Source organism: Ambystoma mexicanum, chromosome 4p, assembly GCF_040938575.1.
Source record: "Ambystoma mexicanum isolate Mex_15411 chromosome 4p, UKY_AmexF1_1, whole genome shotgun sequence".
In the NCBI taxonomy this organism is placed as follows: Eukaryota; Metazoa; Chordata; class Amphibia; order Caudata; family Ambystomatidae; genus Ambystoma; species Ambystoma mexicanum.
Window position 1 is genome coordinate 359,971,567 of NC_090927.1, and position 22,560 is coordinate 359,994,126.

Genomic DNA, 22,560 nt, shown 5'->3' on the forward strand with positions numbered 1-22,560 from the left:
ATGATACCAACAACCCAGAATCTTTAAAACACTTGATCACACAATGTTTGGCATTAAGTCATTTAAGGCAGATCCATTTTGAAAAACACTGCAGGTTCTTGGGTAACTTGCAGTATGGTGCATGTTGGGATATCATTTTGGGTAATGCACAATTAGTGCTTCAGATAGCAACCATCATCAATTTCCTGGACTGCTTGCGAATAGAAGCACCTTAAATAACATCACTAAGTAATTTACTACGCAATAGGAGACTGTGAGATATTGGTTTTGATCGCATATTGAACATTAGTTACTGGGGGAGCTGTGTGCGAAGGGGGAAATTATAAGTTTCAAGAGCATTATGTTCTGAATTATGTTTTGCAATTTCTTTTTATTTAATGATTTATCCTTTTTCATGATGTCAATTGCTCGGAGATGAAGAAGATGGAGACGGAGATGGGGATGGGGATGGGATGGCACCACCTCCGCCTGGGGGGCCACATGATGGCCAAAGAGCACGGGATGAACTGATTAGCATCTACTTCTGAGACACAGCACATTCACAGCAATGCATGCACATGATGATGACAATAAATGATTTGTAGTACTGCAAATGAAATGATAGATGTCCACACATGTATGTTTAGATTTAAAATGAAGATGTATTGAAGAATTGACAACAGGGAAGGAGGTGCAATGGTAATGGAAACTGTACACCCGTGCCCACCCACCGCCCAAACGTACCCACCCCCACCCATGCCCCAATGTCCAAACACCCAAAACAAGCTCCCCCACCCCCCAAACGTACCCACTCCCACCCATGCCCCAATGTCCAAACACCCAAAACGACCTCCCCCACCACCCAAACATACCCTCCCCTCACACCCTTCAAGTCCACATGTGTCCTGCAGTGCCCCGCACACATGCCATCACTTCCGTGCGCTTCTGGGCTTGTGTATCCTTGCCCGAGAGCCCCGTTAGGCGACTCGAGCGCCTCCTTGGACTGTCAGTAGTGGAGCTGGATGGGGTGGTGGTATTTGATGGCACCGAATCAGGTATGGATGGCATACGGGCAATATTTGCCTGTTGCCCAATCAACAGGCTCTCTATGATTCTGGAGGTGTTATCATTGCCCTCCCGCAAATGGTGTGCCAGGGTGACAATAGTGCTGGCAAAGCGTCCTATTGACCTTGACAGTCGACGCACTGACATGCTGTAGCACTCCCTTTGCAGCTGAGATTCCTCAAGCTGCCTCTCCACTAGCTGTGTGAGGGTAGCCTGCTGCTCCTCCATCCGCTGCATGCGGGAATTGAGCTCTGCCATAGATGGGTGGGTGATCTCAGGGGACTTCTGAATGATGTGGGGCTAAACTCAAGCTGGTGAAAACACAGGTCATCAAATGTGGCCATCGCCCCCTGAGGGCCAGTATCAGGGTGCTGTGCCTGGGCACTGTTGTCGCTACAGGCCGCCTCAACTGCAGTGCAGCTGCCTTCTTTGTTGGTTCTGGTGACCATGATGGGTTCCTGTGGCAACTGTGTTGGCTCAGGCAGCGTCGAGATGCTGGGGGTTTCGGTGGTGGTTGCCGGCAAATTTGTTGCTGTTGTTACTGGGTGCAGTGATGCCGAACTGCTGGCAGCATCCTCTTGTGCAGGTGTGGTGGCTTGGACACGTGCCGGTGCAGTCTGGCTGGCGGGTTGTGCCGTGTCACTGTCACTTGATTCAGCTGTGGGTACACAGAGGACATGTAATTAGTGTTGTGGTGGTGCCTGCTGGGTGCATCACATGCATCATACAGGCTGATGATTCAATAGTGTTAGTTTCATGCATCTGATTGTTGGGGGGGTATGCATTGATGTGATGTTGGTGGCCATACGGATCTTGATGGGTCCTTTGGCCCTGTCATGCACTGGCCGGGGGGGGTTGTTAATGGGTCCTTTGGCCCGGTCATGCACTGCCCGGGGGGGCAGGGGTTTGTTAATGGGTCCTTTGGCCCTGTCATGCACTGCCCGTGGGGGGGGGGTTGTTAATGGGTCCTTTGGCCCGCAACTTATTCTCATATGGCATTCATGGTTGCGCACTTACCAGCATCTGCAGGTGGGCTCACTCCTGCCTCAGCCTCCCCGATCCCATGGATGCCCTCCAGGTGGAGGACACTGCTGCAACCCTCCTCTCATGCTTGCAGCCTCAGTGGGGAAGGGGGTCCTCCACCTGTCCCACTGCTGCATTGGCGGTGTCTGGAGATCAGGTTCCGGACCCTCAGCCTGAGGTCGTCCCACCGCTTGTGGCAGTCCTTGACGCTCCTCGTAGTCACGCCCACAGCAGTGCACTTGCTTCAGCCCACACTTCCTTCCTCCGCTGCTGTGTGGCACGCCGTTGATCGGCGCTGAACAGCATCTCGGGATGCTCAACGATATGCTCCACCAAAACAGTAAGCTCCGCCTCACTGAAGCGCTGTTTGCGCTGCCTCTGAGCTGGAATCCTGGCAGACATGCTGGTGTTCCCTTTTGCCTTCTCACTGTGTGGATTGAGCTTGTGCTGACTCTGGATGGCAATGGATTGTGCTTTATATGGTTGCCGCCTCTCTGTTTCCGGTTTCGGCAATCATGGTATTTCCGTGTCCGTGGGGACGGAGGCGGACACAGGTTTTGCGCTGCTCGTGGCAGCGCTATGTACGTTTCTGTGGCTTTTTCCGTGACGGCGGTAACAATGTTTCCGTGTCCGAGTGGTGCGCGTGACCGACATCACGTAATCGGACGGTTTTTCCGCAACCGTCACGGAATCACTGCGGTCCAGACCTGACAGGTTGTAATGAGGCCCATTGTCTCCCATTCCTAGAGTGCCCTCCCGACCATGGCCCTCAGGCTGCCACCCTGTCTCCAGATCCCATCCTCCTGGACAAGGTCTTAAAAAGCATGATCGAGCTGGTACGGCACTCGGAACAAGGCACAGGGTGGTACTCCACCTATTTTCTGGTGCCGAAGGAGGCTTGCGTCCCATTCTGGATGTGAGGTTGTTGAACTTGTTCCTGCGCAAGGACAAGTTCAAGATGGTTACACTGGTCCAGATTCTGCAAGCCCTCGATCTGCAGGACTGATTGTTATCACTGGAATTTCAGGATACCTACTTCCAAGTGCTGATCCCCTCGGAAGCACAGGAAGTACCTGAGGTTTGTGGTGGGCCAACAGCACTACCAGGTCAAAGTCTTACCTTTCTGTCTTTCTTCAGTTCCCAGGGTTTTTACCAAGCTGCTAGCAGTGGTGGCTGATCGCCTCTGGAGGTAGGGCATGAATGTCTTTTTCCTACCTGGGTGCTTGGCAGGTCTGAGCTCGTTTCCCAGATCTAGTGTCGGAGCATCTTCGCTGCACATGCAGTCTGTTGCACAGCTTGGGCTTTTCCCTGATCTTCAAAAATTCTCAGGTTTTGCAATCCCAGTCCCTCTGATTTATTGGAGCGGTCTTGGACACTCGCCTGGGTAGGGCATTCCCAAGTACCTAGTGGCGAGCAATGTCCTGCAATCCAAGGAACAAGTTCCGGCCTTTCTGCTCCTTCTGGGCCTCATGGCCTCCTGCATCCTGGTGGTGCTGGAAGTGAGGCTGTGCATGGGATTGCTTCATTGGCTTCTCTGTTGCCAATGGTCACAGTTTCAGAGCCACATGTAGGATTTTATACAGATCTTGGACCAAGTGGTTCAGGATCTTGCAGGCTGGGCATGGGAGACACCTAGCAGAGAAGCATGTTGTTTTGTCAACCTTGGCCCCAGGTGACGGTGGTCACGGACGCATCTCTGACTGGTTGGGGTGCTCACCTGTCAGATATGACTGTGCAGAGTCTAGTCTCCCACATAGTCTCGGGAACACATCAACTTTGTGGAACTGTGGGGCGATCAGGCTGGTCGCTTTCCTTTCCTCTGTGAAACGCAAGACTATCTTAACAAAATGTATAAAGCGCAACATAGGCCGAAGGCATCTTGGTGCTAATCTATGCTGGTCCTGACGGACAACACAGTGTTTGTGCCCTAACTCAACAAACGCAGTGGTTTGGGGTCCTTGCCTCTGTACAGAGAAGCAATGTAACTCGTTCTGGGCTCTGAAAAACCGGCATCTATCTGACGGCTGCCCATTCTACAAGAAGAGAGAATGTCACCGCGGATGCCTTGAGCAGGCAGACTACGGCCTCCCATGAATGGGAGATCTGCCAGGAAGTTCTGGAGGAGATCTTCTCCCTTTGGGGAACTCCTCTTTGCTTCCAGTGTGAATAGGAAGTGCGAGTTGTCATGCTCCAGGGAGTTTCCTCGTCAGGGTGCTCTGGGGGATGCACTGACCATTAAGTGGACGTTTAACCTCCTTTATGTGTTCCTGCCGATCCCTGGTAGTCTGCTGGTTCTCAGGAGATTGCACCTGTTTGGAACCACGTGGATCTTGATCACACTGGACTTGGCCTGGAGGTTGTGGTATCCTGAGTTGCTGGACATGTTTGTCTTCTTTCCCTGGTACCTGCAGAGGAGAATTGAATCCCCCAGTCAGAGGGGGTTCGGGGGACAGTCCTCCACCCGAACCTTAACAGCCTGAATCTTCATGCCTGGCTACTGAGATACAAGGAGTGGGACTTGTCGGATGATTTAATTGATGTGCTCCTTTCAGCTAGATGACCAACTACAATGTCCATGTATGCTTGCAGGTGGCGTAAATGTTTCATTTGGTGCCAGGAGAAGGATCCTTTATCCTGTCCTCTATCCTGGTTTTGGATTTTATGCTTTCTTTGGCAGAAGGAGGCCTGCAGATTTGCACTATCAAAGGGTACCTCACTGCTATTTTGGTGTTCAAGAGGTCCCCGGAACAGGGCATGTTCTTCGCAATCCCCACTGTTATGCAGTTTTTGTGGGGCTTATGAAACCAGTTTCCCACGCACCAGTTTGTGGTTCCGGCGTGTGATTTTAAATTTTGTGTTGACCTTCCTTATGGGAGCTCAGTTTGAGCCCTTTCATTCCTGTTCTATTATGTTGTTTACCCGTAAAGTGATTTTCCTGGTTGCATCACTTCTGCAAAATGGGTGAGTGTGCTCCAGGCGTTGTCTGTTTTACCACTTGTTCTTTTCCAAAGAGAAGGTGACATTGAGAGGTCCTCCTTTCTGCTGAGTCGTCTCAGATTTCCATCTCTCTCAGAAGACCCACCTTGCTTTGTTTATTCCTCTGCTTCACCCTTCCAAGGCAGAGGAATGATTCCATTTGCTGGCCCCGGTGTAGGCACTTGTTCTGTGTCTCTCGGAGCAGCTATTCTTTGGTTACGCTTGTGCTCGTGATGGCAGGGCTGACACCAAGCAAAGCCTGTTAAGGTAGATGATTCTCTGCATCTCGGAATGCTATGATCTGGCTGGGAATTATGTGCCTGAGGGTCTCGGGGCTCATTCTACTAAAGGAGTGGTTGCCACCTCTGCCCTGCTGAGGGGAGTCCCTGTCCTGGACATCTACTAGGTGATGTCCTTTCTTCCTCCCTCCTGCAGATTAACTTACTGCTTTGGGAGACTATCATAGATGTGAAATCCATGGGAGGAAAGAATCCACCAGAAGAACAAATTCCTTACCTATTGGTAATGTTCATTCTGATTAATGTTCTTCCCTTGATTTCCTCATCGCCCTCCCTATCTGACTCTCATGGCGGATAGCTAGTACACCATCGATTCTACAGCCCCTCAGCTTCAGAGTACTAAGGAAAAAAGGTGGAACTGAGGTCAATGGGCATGGCGCTTCACTATGTACTGGCCCCAATGGCATGTCTGGCGCCGGGTGCATAAAGGCCGCACTGCTCCCCCCTGGTGGCGGAGAAGTTTCCAAAGAACAGCTGCGCTGGGATAGTGATATTATAGATGAGGCATCGTGAGAGGAACGTCCATCAGAAAGAACATTACCGAGAGGCAAGTTATTTGTTCTTGTCCCAGCTCAGTGGGTCTCTTAACTCCCCAACTTTAGGATCACCATTTAACCAGCCTCCTACATCCTCCCTGCAGCCTACTGTTTTCCTGATGCCAGTTTTCTGGGTCTCTCCTCCAGCCTTCTCTCTACCGCTCTCCACATGCTACAGTGGATCTGCTCCAGTCATCAGCCTCCTGCTCCTTCCCCAGCTTCTCTTCCTCAGCCAGCACTTAAGGAACCCCTCCACCTCTTACCACCACTACCTATTTACTGAGTGAGCCCTTGAGGTTTTATAGGGCTTTGGCTCCTTTGTCCACCCTCCCTCTGAGTGAATGAACATCAGGTCTGGTGGTTCTGGGATCTTGTGATCACTGCGGCAGACGAAAATGCCGACTTTTTCTTTTTTTACCCTTTACACCACATATATATGTGGGGGAGACCCCCCACAGCCACCCCATATTAATAGCATACCCCAAAGCCCCCCACATATATATATGATGTAAGGGAGGGGTTAAAAAGAAAAATAAAATCAGCATTTTGGGCCGTCGCAGTTCCCAGGTCGACATTTTTGTATGATTCTGTGGTTTTTGTATCGGGAACTAGGGAATTGTAGTTCTCTGGGCATGGATATATCTGGACCGCAGATTTGACAATAAAGCCATCATATTGCAGTTCCCAACTCCCTTTCGTTCCTTAAGATGCTGGCTGACTGTACTTGGAATAACTCGGTCTAGCGCAGGTCCCACTCTTGGTTTACATGGCTTGAGTAGCAGTTTCATCGCCCGCGCAAGGGGAATCACAGCTTAACAGCACTTCTGGATCCTGCGGGAACATTGCTCCTCGATTTCCCTAAAGGGGCCAGAAAGTCAGCCGTTATTCTATTACAAAATGCTCATTTTGCGATCCATGCCCATTCAAATGACTCACACAAATAGGGCACTTTGTCACACTGTTCATATACTCAAGAGGGGAGAGACATCCAATCTTACTTAACCTAAACCAAATTGCAGTTTCTAATGGATTCATTCCTCCCACGGATTCCTAATCTTTGATATCTATCTCCCAGAAACTTCCACTGCCGGGCTGTGTGGGGTATCTGCGCAGCTTTGTGTTTGCTCTGCCCCAACCTCTATTGTTTTGCTTTAGTCACATCGAGTGGGACGTGTAAACCCAGACATTGGTTCTGTGTCTTCTGGACCTAGAGACCCAAGCTACACCTCACTGATGATGCCCAAAGAGGCTGAAACATGTCTGGCATTTGAGGCGTCTAAGGCGATTGCAAAGTCTTTAGGCCTAGCGGTCCAGCAACAGAAGCTTGGGACCCCCACAAGCATAGGAAGGGGCTTTCTTCCCCTCACCACTTACGTCCTCAGGTGCAGAGGCCAAGCTCCCTCTGGGAAGGAAGTGTAGTGCGGCCCCAAGGGTTGGACAGAGGTGCTCCTAGTGGAGGATTATCAGCCTTCGCTGTGCCATCAGCAGCCCCCGGTGCAAAAACCCTGTGAATCAGACTTCCATCACTGCTCCACTGTGGGAGGCAGAATTTACTGGTTTGGCACAAGCAGATTCTTACCACTTTCAATGCGTGGGCCTTACAGGTCGTTCACCAGGAATACTGTCTCCCCTTTTCTCAACGCCATCCCCTGGCCAACTAGTGCTTGCCTCCGCAACCCCACCTCCTGGAGGAGGTTCTTCAGCTGGTAGCGAAAGGGGCCATAGAACCAGTTACCCACTTAGAATGTGGCAAGGGCTGCTATTCAACTTATTATCTGGTGCTGAAGGACACTTGGGGCTTATGTCCCATCTTGATTCTGCGGCTCTTGAACCTGTACTTGCACAAAGAAAAGTTCATAATGATTACTCTAGCCCAGATCCTTCAAGCGCTCGACTTGCAGGACTGGGTGATCTCTGTGAATCTCATTGATGCCTACTTCAGTATGCCCATCCTCAAAAGGCAAAGGACCTACCTGGGATTCCCTGTGGGGCACTGGCACTACCAATTCAAAGGGCTGCTGTTCAGTCTCTCTTCAATACGCAGGGCCCTCACTAAGCTACTGTCAGTGATAGCTGCTCGCCTCAGAAGAGAAAGCATTAATTTCTTTCCCTTTCTGGACGACTGGATCATCCAAGCTCGCTCCACAGACTAGAGGCCAGCACATTTGTATCGATTGTGTAGCCTGTTACCCAGGTTGGGCCTCTTCCTGAACTTTCACCGTCCCAGTCCTTCAGTTTCATCGTAGTGGTCTAGGACACTCGCCTGGGCAGGGCCTTCCCGCCGGATGATCATATGACGAATATTTCCAAGATGGTCCATGTCCACCAGTAACAGGAGAAAGTTCCAGCCTCGGCCTTCCTGTGCTTGATGCGCTTTAAAATATCCTGCATTCTCTTTGTGCCGGAGGCCCGGCAATGCATAAGGTCACTAAAGTGGATTCTCACTTGTCCGTGGTCTCAGCTTCAGGGACGCACCTCAGATCTTCTCCAGCCCTCGACGAAACTGTCCAAAAACCTTGATTGATGGTCCCAAGAGACATCCTACTAAAAGGGGCCTTTTTTGACAACACAGGCCCCAACTGACACTTGTCATGGACAAATCCCTGAAAGGTTGGAGCGCTCACTTACAAGACCTGACAGTGAGTGACCTGTAGTCTCTGTCAGAATCCAGAGAACACATTAATTTGCTGGAGTTGAGAGCGATCAGCCTGGCCTCCCTTTGGTACAGGACAAGACTGTGCTGATCCTAACCGACAACACAGTGACAACACACTGCCTCAACTAACAAGGTGGTGTGGTCTCCTTGTTACTGTGCAGAGAAGCAATGAAACTGGTTCTGGGCTCTGGAAAACATGTCTGACGACAGCTCATCTGGCTGTTGGGGAGAGGGTCATTGTGGGTGCCTTGAGCAGACCTACTTCGGCCTACCACGAGTGGGAGTTCTGTCAGGAAGTTATGGAAGAGGTGTTCTTCCACTGGGGGACACCGCAGGTGGACCGTTTTGCTTCTGATATGCACAGAAAAGGCAAGTGGTTCTGTTCCAGGGCATTTCCACAATAGGGATGTCTGGGAGACGCACAGATAGTTTAGTGAGATTTCGACCTACTATATGCGTTCCCGCCAATCCCTGCCATAACACTGGTTCTCAGGAGACTACACTTGTTTGGGTCCATGATGATTTTGATCGCTCCATGCTAGGCCCAGAGTACATGGTAACCAGAGTTGCTAGACATGTCCATCTGCCCTCCCTGGCGCTTTCCACAGAGAGCAGATCTCCTCTCCCAATGGAAGGACAAATCTGCCATCCAAACCGCACTAGCCTGAACCGTCATGCCTGTCTGCTGAAAAGTTGAGGTATAAGGAGTGGGATCTATCGGAGGAAGTCCTGGATATGCTCCTCTGCTAGGAGACGTGCCACCAAATTAATTTATGCCAGCAGCTGGTGTATGTTTTCTGCTTTGTGCTAGGAGAGTTATCTGCATCCTTTTATTTATTTATTTGCATTTGTATAGCGCACATGCAGCCCAGAGGCATTGTGGCGCTGTTACATGAAAGTGTAGAAAACATTTTGCATTAGGATGGTTACATGTGACCGTGAGGTCTCTTAGTTGCAGTTACATAAGTAAATCATACATACACGGATTCAAGCGGACATCAGATAGCATTCAATTGGTATTCATATGAAGAGTTTGGTTTTGATTGCTTTGCGGAAGGCTTGGTGAGACTCAATCATTGTTAGGTGGGGTGGAAGGGCATTCCATTGTGTGGCGGCTATCGTGTGAAAGCATGATCCCCCTGCACAGGCCTTTTTGGTCTTAGGAACGAGGATCAGGTTGGAGTACCCCTCCCTAAGAAGTCTTGTGGTGGTGTGCATGACAATTCTCTGGACAAGATATGGGGGAGCAAGATCATGAAGACATTTGTGTGCAAGGGAAAGTGTTTTGAAGATGATTCTCTGTTTGACAGGGAGCCAATGGACCTGCCTCCTAATTTCAGAGATGTGCTGTTTCCTTGACGTTCCAGTGGCAGAACTGAGTGCATTGTTTTGAGCTAGTTGTAATTTGGCATCTTGGAATCTTATGATCTGGCTGTTAGGGATGTACCTGAAGGTCTCAGGGCATTTTCCACCAGAGGACTGGCTGCCACCTCCGCTCTGCAATGTGGAGTCCCTGTTTTAGACATTTGCCAGTTAGCTACATGGGCATCCCTGCACACGTTTCCTAAGCCTGAACAGGATGCTCGTTTTGGTAAAGCGGTTCTTCGAGTTTTCTGCTTTACACGTTGTTCTTGATCTCCTCCCTCCTCTGGATCAATTTACTGCTAAGGGAGTCTATCAAAGATGAGGACTACGTGGGAGGAAGGAATGTATTAGAAGAACAAATTACTCACCTTTCGGTAATGGTCTTTATGATGGATGTTCCTCCCATGGATTTCTCATCACCCTCCCAACCTGCCCACTTGGCGGTTCTCTAGTACTGCGGTCCCTCAGCGTCAGAGTGCTAGGGAAGAATGGTTGAAGTAAGGTCACTATATATACTGTCCCAAAGTCATGGCCAGCACGGGACGCATCGAGGCGTCAGGTGGAGGTGACGCAGAGTCGCGCTGCGTCCCCTGGCGGTGGAAACATTTCAGAAGAGCAGCTGCGTTGGGAGATAGATATCGGAGATGAGGAATCTGTGGGAGGAACATACACCCAAAAAAGCATTAGCAAGAGCTAAGTAATTTGTTCATTTCTGTCTGCCCTCGAGGCTTATGTGTATTACTATGTATTGTAGGGCGACGCTAGTCACCCTATAGTTAAGGTGAAACCTATCATCCATAGGAAATATTAAAATTAGATGTCTATTGTTTGAGCTGTAGGACAGATCAGCACGAAATTGTACAAACAGGATTTGTGTCCCCCACAACTGGAGGTTTTCAAGCAAGTTTTTGTTAATGTTCAATAGATATGAATGGTCAAAAAAGGGTTTGTGTTTTCACTTTTCCATTCATTTTCCCATGGGGAAATGTCCACTTTTTGCTGAAACGCACAGCGCAAACTGCTGAATGGGTTTTCACCAAATAAGAAAGAAGTTGGGCACAAAGCTTTCGAAGCAAATCCTTTCTTGGTTTCTCATAAATCCATCCAGTCGGTTTATTTTGGGGGAAGGGAGTTTACAAGCTTTATTTAATGTTCTAAAAAAATAAAATGGTTAAAATTCATTATAACCACATAAAAAAACAATCATAATGAACTCATTGAAAGAAAATTAACAATACATCACCAGTTGATTTTTGGTAAATTGTCAAGAATAAAGAAAAAAATCCCCCCCCCCCACAGTCAGCACCGTATATAAATCGCTCAGGGTAGCTCTGTGCATTTCCCCCCCTTATGAAAAGCCAATTGAACCTAACCTAAGGCTATAATAAGGTCTAATTCTTTAGTATCAGCTGTTTGTGGTATACATGTTTGAAGTATTGTAATCTGGAAATTACCGGGACCAGTTGTTTTTTTAAACAATGTGACATATACCCGGGTGCCCCATTAACAAAAAAGTGAGTTCTCGCCCCCATGATGCATTGCGCCTCCCAATGCTTTTCATTTCTGAAAATTCACCATTATGCAGTTAGAGAATCAAGATCGCGATTCATTTTTGGAAACTGCCCTAAAACGATGCAAAGGGTGTGAGTACTGCAGTTTTAAGGCTGGAGGGAGCATGTGAGCACAGTAAGAAAGGATAATTAGCTAAGATTTGGGGCTTGAGGATAGTGTAGCTCTTTTGCAGTGTTTTGCTGAGATCTATACCTTAATTTCAAGTGACAAAAGGAAAGGGTAACAACTAAAATATATTGAGATGTGGAAATTAGGGGAAGAATAGTGTTTTAAGTTAATTTAGGAAGCAATCCGTTTTTGAAAAAAAACAAAATGCAGAGATTGCTTCCTAAATTAACCTAAAATATGTTGGAGAGAGATATTAGGGGTCTATTAGTGTTTGGGGGACTTGGATGTCTTTAAAAAACTTTAGTAAGGGTAATTAATTTTTTTATAAAGTGTACAATTGAAGCGGGAGTGGTGCTGATGTACGATTACATTGGACTTGGATTGGACAAGCGCGTCACATGATTTAAAATTGAAGATTTAGATTTTCACCCTTCGTCATCAGGGAAGATCGCTCCATTCCCAACATATCCCCCCTTCCTTGTCACAGTACCTAATCATTAATCCTACCTTAACCCCTAGATCCCTCTTCCTCGTCAAGGTACCTAATTAGTAATCCTACCTTAACCTCTACATCCCTCTTTTTTGTCCTAGTACTTCATAGCAATCTTATCTATACCCCCACATCCTCGTCACAGCATCCAATATTAATCTTACCTTTACCCCACATCCCTCTTTCTCCTCATAGCCCCTTATCCCAACTCACTTTTTCTTACAGTTGCCTACTACCCCCACCTCACTCTTCCTCGCCCCAGTCCCCCAATACCTGCACCTCACTCTTCCTCATCACTGCCACATTACCTCCACCTCACCACATTTACCCAGTACCTCACCTCACTCTTTCTCATCACTGTCCCCCACTACAGCCACCTCCCTATTTCTTGTCCCAGTACCCCATCAGTAAATCTATCTTTACGGTTGCCTCCCTTTTCCCTGCCTAGTCTGATTCTGGTCCCCCTTTCTCGCACTAGCTGACCCCTTACCGCTGGTTCCCCTGGCACTTGCCCTCCTGGGCTTCCCTCAGCACTTGCCCTGGCCCTGGGCCCCTTCCCTCCTGTACCCCCTTCCCTTATCCAAGCCCTTCTGCCTTGCCCTGCCCCCTCCCCCTGCACTTATTGTCACTCCACTTGCATGTTCTGAATTTCACAAGGCTTAGTAGGACCATTTATTGTTGCTTCTCCCCTGTACCCCCCCTTTTTTGTCTGTTGGCACCTTGAAACACTTGTGTATAGGTGCCATACAAATGTCCAATAAATAAAAACCTATCCACACATGTGGGGTTATGAACTGAGATGTCTGTCCGGGAATCTGTACTTGCCAGTTATTACGATGTACAAGCCAGCCAGTCCCAAGAGCATCTTGCCCACAGGCACAGTAAGATTTATGGTTGGGGCCCAGACACCACCAATGGGCCCTATAGCTTTAAACAAATACAGCACTGGCTGAGTCTTCCAACTGCTGTACTTGTACATCTTTCGAATGGATTGTGTCCTCCCACGTATTCCCCATTTTAGATATATCCCTACCTTCAGCTTTGCTGCTTCGGAAATGTTTTCTCTCTCTGCCAGAGAGCGCTCCACTTGAGGCTGCGGCGTCGATGTCCCTCAGCGGCCTCCGTCGAGCGTCGACGTCACCCACTGTATAAATGCCTCGAGCGTGCCCGTTGGCCTTAGTTCCGTTTTTCCGTTAGCTTCGCTTCGGATCGATAAAATGGCGCTTCAGTTCATACAAATAATTTTGTCTTCATCTAATCCTTCCACACCGAAGACTGGATTCAAGAAATGCCAGAAATGTGGGAGAAAGATGTTGCTAACTGATCCCCATCGGAATTGCCTCTGGTACCGCGGTTCCGACCACCGTATAGATGAGTGCAGTTCCTGTCAGTCGATGACTCATAAGGCCTTAAAAGAACGAAGAGGTAAACTGGCGGTGGGGGAGGAATCCTCAAAGTTTTCTTCGAGAGGGAGAAAAGACTCGGCTAAGTCTTCAACAAAACGTCATAAAAAATCTAGGTCGAGGAGCAGATCCAGGAAGTCCTCTTCTTCTTCCTCTAAAAAGGCGAAGAAAAGACGACACCGGTCTTCCTCTTCCTCTTCCTCTACGTCGTCTGAGGAAGTTATAACATGTCCGTCGAGACATGACTCCCCAAGAAAGTGGAAAGCTTTCAGAGCATCTATGTTACAAAAATTTGAGAATGCGGCCCAGACTCTCTCAAAAAAGTCTAACGAAGAAATAAAAGTGACAGGGAAGATCGAAGACGATAAAATCCGACAAAAAATCGTTGAGGGTGTCGTCCAGGGAATCTTCCCAGACACCTCATAGAAAAAGCCTACTGGTGCATAAATGGGAGGCAGAACTCAAGAAATTGGCGCCAGACTCTCATATGTCATCAAAATCCTTGTCTAAAACGTCCTCGAAGCCTCTATCGAAGGCGGTCGAGCACAAGGTGTCGATGACCCAACCTAAAAAGATTATGTCGAGTGCGCAGTCAACAGTATCAAAGGCTCCTTCGATGGTGTCGACAACTCCATCGACGGGACTGACGATTCCTTCGAGGGTGTCGAAAAACTACCTCGACAATATCAAAGGTAATGCCTACAACATCGACACCATCGACGCTTTTGTCGATGTCTTCTCCATTACAATGGATAAATCGACACCAGTGTTAAAATCTATGCCACCTGAAAAGGTGTTTCATCCAGAAAGCAGACATTACTTTTTTAGAACCATGTCCTCCATATATGAAGGAGATGTATCAGCAGAAGAAGAGGTTTCACCTGCTGGTGTTAAATTTGGTGCAAAACAAGTCCCTGGGGAGTTAATTGACCCTAAATCTAAGATGCAAGACTTGTATGAGTGCTTGCAGTCAGCAAGTGGTCTAGATACATCTCCAGAATATGAATTTGAAAAGCCTGACCCAGCTGAACATGCGGATGCAGATTATAGAAAATTGATGAACAGGGTAACTGAATTCATGGGAAGGAGTAAAAATTCACCTGTCTATCAGGATGATGACATGACTGACATCCTTTCAGGAGGACCTCAGCAAGACCCCGTACTTCCTTTTCATGTAGCCTTACAAAGGAAGGTTAACACTGCATGGGAAAACCCAGAAACTATTCCTGCAGTAAATAAGAAGTATGTGTCAAAATATAGACCCTGTCCCTCAGATCCCGAATACTTAAGTGAACACCCATCTCCTGAAAGTCTGGTAGTTCAAGCAGCTATGCATACCCTACAATTCCACCTGATAGGGTTGATAAAAAGGTTGATGCATGGTCCAGAAAGATCTTTACGTCAGGGAGCATGGCTTTAAAATCTACAAATGTAACTTTCACCCTTGCAAGATTTACATATACCCTGTGGGACTGCATGTCAGCGGCAGCTGAACACATCCCCGAAGGTGAGGAATGTGAAGGGTTCCTATCCATAGTAAGGGATGGAAAGGAGGCTTCAGGGGAATGCCTTCAATCAGGTCTGGACACAGCTGACAGTATCAGTAGGTCCATGGCGTCTAGCACAGTGCTACGCAGATTTGCGTGGCTAAGAAAGTCCGGTTTTGCACCGGATGTGCAATCCAAGCTTCTTAATATGCCATTTGACGGCTCGAGGTTGTTTGGCAGCAAGGCAGATGAAAGTTTGGAGAAGCTGCAGACCTCTAAACCGGCGGCAAAATCACTCAGTGTCGCTATACGACAACCTCAACAATGCCCCTACACAGGCTCATCTTCCTGGAGGGATTGTCCCTTTCGATTTTATTCCTCATTTGGGAAAGGAAGGGGACAGGCCAGTCAGAGAGAGCAAAGGAAATTTACTTGTGGGCGAGGAAAAGGTGCTAGATCTTCCCCAGCAGCGGCATCTGTCCCTTTAGCCGCTGCTACAGCTGCTGCAAAACCATTCTGAGGTTTTGACCCACAAGACCCCAGTGGGAGGCAGGATCTCACAGCATCTGGAAGAATGGCGGGGCATTACTTCAGATGTTTGGGCACTGGAAACAGTATCCAAAGGTTACTGCCTTCCTTCTCAAAAGAAACCTCAATCACCCACCGGGATACAGCTCTGTCAAAAATCCAGATCCGCTCCTGTTGCAGGAAGTCTTAACCCTGCTACAGAAAGGTGCAATAGAACATGTACCTGTAGCGGAGAGGAACAAGGGTTGGTATTCTTCATATTTCCTCATACCAAAGAAGGACGGAGGACTGAGACCCATCTTGGACTTGAGAAGCTTGAACAAGTTCCTCAGGAAGGACTAGTTCAAGATGGTCACACTTTCTCAGATCCTTCAGGCTCTCCAACTCCGAGACTGGTTGGTATCATTGGACCTTCAGGATGCTTACTTTCATGTTTCAATCCATCTCAAGCACAGAAAGTACCTGAGGTTCACGATTGGCAATTCTCACTATCAGTTTCGAGTTCTGCCACTTGGGTTAACCTCCGCCCGAGGGTTTTCACCAAGTTGATGGCGGTGGTGGCAGCGAGTCTCAGGAGAGGGGGGATTCACGTCTACCCCTACCTGGACGATTGGATGATTAGGGAACATTCTCCAGAACAAGCCCAGGAACATCTGTACAAGACTTGCCACTTCCTTCACAAGCTAGGGTTTTCTCTGAATTTAAAAAAGTCAAACATGATACCATCTCAGAAACTCCAGTTTATTGGAGCAGTCCTGGATACTTGTTCGGGCAAAGCATCGCCTCCCGAAGAGAGAGCGCACCACAAACTGCATGTGGTAATAAAATTCCAGAATGCCCAATATCTACGGGCCTTCAATTTTCTCAGGTTGCTCGGCCTTATGGCATCCTGCATTTTTCTGGTGCCAGAAGCCAGATTGAGGATGAGATCCTTTCAATGGGCCCTCAGGACTCAATGGTCCCAATTTTCAGGAGAAATGTCAGATCCGTTGCAAGTTCCAGTCAAAGTAGCACAGGATCTACAATGGTGGGCTTGCAGGGAACATATCCTCAAAGGAGAATCTGTTTGGCAACCATGGCCGAAGATAACAGTAGTGACGGACGCCTCACTCACAGGGTGGGGAGCTCCCACCAACAAGTTGACAATCAGCGGTTGTTGTTCTCCATCGGAGTCCAAACTACAGATCAGCCTATTGGAGCTGAGGGCAATCACACTAGCACTGAAGGCCTTCCTGCCCTATGTACGGGGAAAGAATGTTCTGATAATGATGGACAACACAGTGGCCATGTACTACCTCAACAATAGAGGAGAAGTAGGGTCACTACCACTGTGCAGAGAAGCAATGCAGCTCTGGTTCTGGGCAATACAAGAAGGGATCTCTCTGTCGGCAGTTCATCTAGCCGAAGTGCAAAACACAGCAGCGGACGCTCTGAGCAGGCAGAGCACAGTTTCCCACGATTGGGAAATAGCTCAGGAAGTCCTTTAAGAGATCTGTTCGCAACCAGTTTCAAGAGGAAATGTGAACTGTACTGCTCAACGGAATTTCCCCAGAGAGGAGCTCTAGGGGACACGTTCGTAGTGGAATGGGAGTTTCCACTTCTGTATGCGTTTCCTCCAGTCACAGTGATCCCTCAGGTAATCAGGAGGTTGAGAAAGTTCAGGAAAACCATGATCCTAACCCTAATTGCCCCGGATTGGGCCAGGAGAACGTGATACCCGGACCTTCTGGACATGTCCATCTTCCCTCCAATAAATCTTCCAAGAAGAGAGGATCTTCTCTCACAAGAGTAAGGTCACGTTCTCCATCCAGAGGTCAACACATTCAACCTTCACTCATGGCTTCTGAGAGGTTGAGATATAAGGATTGGGACCTTCCGGATGACGTCATGGAGATCTTGCTTTCAGCCAGAAGGCCAGCAACAAAATCTCTGTATCGGTGTCGTTGGAACAAGTTACTGCAACAGTAACTGGTGCAGAGATAAGAATGTGGACCCGTTTCAGTGTAATATTCCCACAATATTATCTTTTCTATTACAATTGGCTAATCTGGGTCTCCAGGTTGGCACGATAAAAGGTTACTTAGCAGCGCTATCTATTTTTAAGCGCTCCTCAGAAGGAAGAATCTTACTTTAAGATACCTTTAATAACTCCATTCTTAAAAGGTCTAAATAATGTGTTTCCTCCAATACCTTTTTAAGTTCCTGGTTGGGACTTAAACTTGGTACTAAAGTTCCTCACATGCATTCCATTTGAGCCTTTGCATTCTTGTCTGTTAAGGCTATTTTAAAACAATACTTCTTGTGGCAATTACATCAACCCACAGGGTAAGCGAGTTGCAGGCACTTTCTAGCGGGCCTCCTCACACCATCTTTTATAAAGATAAAGTGGTCCTTAGAGTAAAACCCTCTTTCTTGCCAGAAATCGTCTCACATTTTCACCTGTCACAAAAGATAACACTACCTACATTCTACCCTGCTCCGCATGCAAGTAAGGAAGAGGAACAGCTACATAGATGAGATCCTAGAAGAGCTCTTAGCTTCTATCTTTCAAGATTGGCAAAACTACGTCTGTGTGACGAACTTTTTGTGGGATACACTGGCTGCAAATTGGGACTAGCCGTGACCAAGCAAACATTATCTAGATGGATAATTTTGGCTATAACTGAATGTTATAGATTGGCTGGGAAAGATCCTCCAGATGGGCTGAGGGCTCATTCAACCATGGGCATGGCAACTTCAACAGCACTTCAAAGGGGTGTCCCTGTGCAAGATACTTGTGCATCAGCCACATGGTCATCCATGCATACTTTTATAAAACATTATGCTCTAGATTCAACTTCTTCACAAGGAGGTCTGTTCACTAAATCAGTACTTCATTCTGTACATGACTAAGATTTCTGTACTCCCACCTCCAATACAAAACTGCTTTGGGAGTCTATCTAAGATGAGTAATATGTGGGAGGACACAATCCATTCGAAGAACAAGTTACTTACTAACTGTAACGTTCTTTCGATTGGATGTTCCTCCCACGTATCCCTCATCGACCCTCCCAGCTTACCCCACTGCACAGTTTACGTGGTTTACACCCTAAATTCTTTTAAGGCTTTGGTCAAAAGAGGCACGTCATTAACTACAATCCAGTGGCTAAAAAACAGAACTGGGGCCAACAGGCGCGCGCGAGGCATTTATACAGCGGAAGACGTTGATGCTCGACGGAGGCCGCTGAGGGACATTAGCGCTGCAGTCTTGAGTGGTGCGCCCTCTGGTGGAGAGAGAAAAATGTCCGAAGCAGCAAAGCTGATGGTAAGGATATATCTAAGATAAGGAATACGTGGGAGGAACATCCAATCTAAAGAAAGTTACAGTTGGTAAGTATCTTGTTCTTCTCCATGGCCACAGCTCGGTAGTCCCTTGACTTTGTTGGTGAGCACTCGTGGTTGTACATCATCACAAAGTCTTTTGAGTTTTTCATTGAAGAAATCCTGGACTTCTGCACAGGCAAAGTCCGAACCATTTCCTTTGTTAATGTGCTCAGAGGAGAAATTAACTTGAGTTCTCTAACATTTCCACCAGTGTTGGTTGTTTGTGCCGTGGTGATGAGCAGAGTTGTTTTTTCCAGATGTCTCACACACTTACCAAAAAACTGGCCTCTGTAAACATTTCAAGCTGCAAGGACTGCATATGATCCATCCCACACTTAAACCCACAACAAATCCTGCTTGCTCTTCTGAGACATAGGGCCTTATTACGAGTCTGCCGGTCCGGAAACAACGGTGGCGGTAAACCCGCTGCCACTTTTGTTTCCGGACCGGCAGATTACGAGTACTGCAGGTGGGGGGTGTCACTGCCGCCAGGTCCGACCTGGCGGGAGTAACGCCACTGGGCTGCAGGCGGAAATGGAAACACTGGTTCCGTCATAGACGGAACCGGTGTTACCATGGTCCCCATAGAATCCTATGGCACTCTATGGGAATGGGGAACAATACAGTTACCGCCTCCGGAATTACCGGCACCCAGTGTTGTAATACCCCTTTGATACCGGGTGGTGCGGAGGCAGTAACTGTTTACGGGTCCGGTGGCTACCTGATGGTTTTTACGGCACGGTTACCGCCAGACTTGTAATGGGGCCTATAGTGTTAGAAGAGACTCGGAAGAGAATTCATCAATAGAAATTAAATGGATGATGGGATGGTATTTTGTTAAAAATCTACTCCTTTAGTAGAATTAAAAATTCTATAGCCTAGCAACTAACTCTTCTTTATAGCTCTAAAGAAGTGTGTGAGAGTTGCATACCTTACACAGCCCTTTTTGCTTCTTGTTACATTCTTTTTCACACCTTTATTTTTTGTGATGTTCAATGAGGAATGGGATCTGTGCAAAACATATCCTTTCAGATTGCTGCTTGGGTTACAAAAATAGGGACATGGTTGTCATTGCCTTTGACCCTACAGAGAAATATTGTCAAATATGAGGGGGAACCAAGTTATTGTTTATGCAGTAGCAAATTGTACCAACAGTGGCAATAATGAAAAATCTCTAATTGACTTTTGGGTAAACAAGCCTTGGGCAAAGTAACTTTCTTTTGTTTCTACAACTATTTTTAGATTGCAGATGAAGAAGCCAAAAAAAGAACTAAACCGTTACGAGTTAAAAAGCTTTATGTGCTGGCAGCTTTGCTTGTGGAACAATACCATGAACAAATCAAAAATACACAAAAAGGAAAGATGAAAGGAAAGCATTCAGAGGTAAAGTTAAAAGTTTAGCAATAATGTATACCTTTACAACACTATGTTCAGTTGCGCATATATTTGTACATATCACATTCAAATATCTGGTGAACACTTTTGATGTTGTGGGTCTACAAAGTGGACAGAAGTGCTACCATTCTTAATACATGTTTTAATGGTGCTGTGTTCACTGATTGTATTTAATATTAGAAGTCTGAGACTTGCATGAAGGGGTAACCGAATAACAACAAAAACCCTGCCGCTATACAATCCTTCCTAGTTACATTTAAATCCTCCCAAATACAAATAGTTACTTTGGTACAGTGACAGATGTTTTATTTTGCAAATGCGCACAACTATCTTTTCATCCTACCTAATCCTATGTTGCTTTTAATGCCCTTCTTTCTTTGTACCGCTCTTATTACATTATCTTTACGTTACTGAAGCTGAGCAGAGCAGTGGTCATGCACACTAGCAGCGACCCAGAAGTAAACAGAGCTCTAGGAGGGCCCCAGAATCATGCAAACCAGGACCATGCAATCCATTTGCCTCCATGAAACCACATTAATGGGATCCTTGTGGAGTATCCAGTGCGTTACGGAAGGATATCCTGTAAGAGCAGGACAGCACACTCCAGGGGAATCCCATTGACCCCTTCACACTGGGACCAGACAGTTGATTTTCCTTCTTGAGGCCACATGACAAGTGCCACCCCTACTCTAGCAACCTACCAGGACATCCAGCTAATTGGGACACCAAGTGGAGGGCGGTTAATTGAAGGTTGGCACCTGCCAGGTCACGAGAGTATTGGTAACACTACTCACCATTACAAAAGCAGACCCTTTCAGAGCAGTAGCTGCACACACCAACGGCAGCTACAGGATATGATATGATGTGGCATTTACAACGCGCCTATACACAAGTGTTTCAAGGCGCGATGAGGAAAGGGAGGGGGAAACTGAGGGGGGACAGACAACGATCCTACTGGGCCAGGTGTCATTCAGATTGCGAACGTGCATGGGAAGGGGGAAAGGAAGAGTGCAGGGGGCATGGTGGATGGGGGAGGAGGAAGGGACAGTGCAGTACATGGGAGTAGAATAATAACAATAAGTAAAGGTAACGGCCAGCAGGTGGCAAGTGCAAAGGTAAGTGCAGACATCGGCTGTCAAGTGCTGGTAGTGGGACTGTAGGGATACAGAAACAGTCCTCAAGTGCACGGGTTGCCAGGAAGGCAGTACAGGTGTATGTGACTGGTGGGAGAGAGACCTGGGCCCGAGATCAGAGGGTTGCCAGTTGACCAGTGCAGTTTCAGTTCTGCCAGGAGGTCAGCAGGGGAGATGAGGAGAAAAAGCAGAAGCAAAGAGAAAGGTTTTGAGGTGCTTCCGTAACCGGATGGTTCTCTGCAAGTTTCAGGGAGGCTGTTCCAGAGGGAGGCCCCAGCCGAAGAAAGAGATCTACCACTAACTCGTTGCTTGGAGAAGCGAGGGAGTTTGAGGCAGATGAGCGAAGAGCTTGAGAAGGAAGATATTTAGGAAGAGAGAGTTGAAGGTATTGCGGCTCAGGCCCCAGAAGGCCTTGTTGACAATGCAGAGGGTTTTTAAGTCCTGGAGATATGTGATCCCTGTGCTTGAGGCTAAGGACAAGTCTTGCAGTCCTATTCTGGATGTGTTGTAGAGGCCGGAGAGTAGAGGCAGGCAGTTTTAGAAAGAGGCTGTTGCAATAGTCCAGCAATAGTCCAGCCTAGAGAGAACCAGAGCTATGGAGACAGTGAGCTTCTGGGGGAAGGAGAGGAAAGGGAGAATACCTCTGAGGAGGTGCAGCTGGTAGTGTGACTTATTAGAGACATCAGAGATGTGAGGAGAGAAGGAGTGTGTGGAGTCGAAGATGACCCAGAGGTTTTTAGCCTCACAGGTGGGAGCAGGGAGAGGGCCGAGAGAGGCCGGCCAGAGAGCGACAGGAAAGGAGGGAGCGGGTGTGCCGATGAGGAGAATCTCGGTCTTGCTGGCTTTAAGGCAGAGGTCATTGGCGGCACACCACTCCTGGATAGCAGACAGATGGTCAGTGATGAGAGACGGAGAAGAGGTGGCCGAAGGTTGCCTGAGAATGAGCTGAGTGTCATCCGCATAACACTGAAAGTTGGGGCAGAGAACGGCACCAGAAGCCTCCATGGGCCATCCCAACTCTATCAGCTCACGGGGACGGGCAGCTCACTTGGACAATACACTATTTCACTAACTTTTTTGCTACCAGCCTCATAACTGTCTTTTTGGTTGCCAATAGCCTTATCACTTTTATTTTTTTGTGTTTCTACTATAGTTCTTGTGGACAACTTGTGGATTAAGGGC

General features: G+C 47.7%; 1 protein-coding gene across 2 annotated transcripts in view; it reads left to right on the top strand.

The window, feature by feature from the left end:
- The window catches only part of WDR35 (WD repeat domain 35), a 1,418,193-nt gene that overhangs the window by 1,277,553 nt on the left and 118,080 nt on the right, over positions 1-22,560 (top strand). For both annotated transcript variants that reach the window (XM_069605912.1, XM_069605913.1), the window contains one exon: positions 20,093-20,233. In XM_069605912.1, coding sequence (XP_069462013.1) covers positions 20,093-20,233 — 141 coding nt within the window. The remainder of the gene's footprint in view (positions 1-20,092; positions 20,234-22,560) is intronic.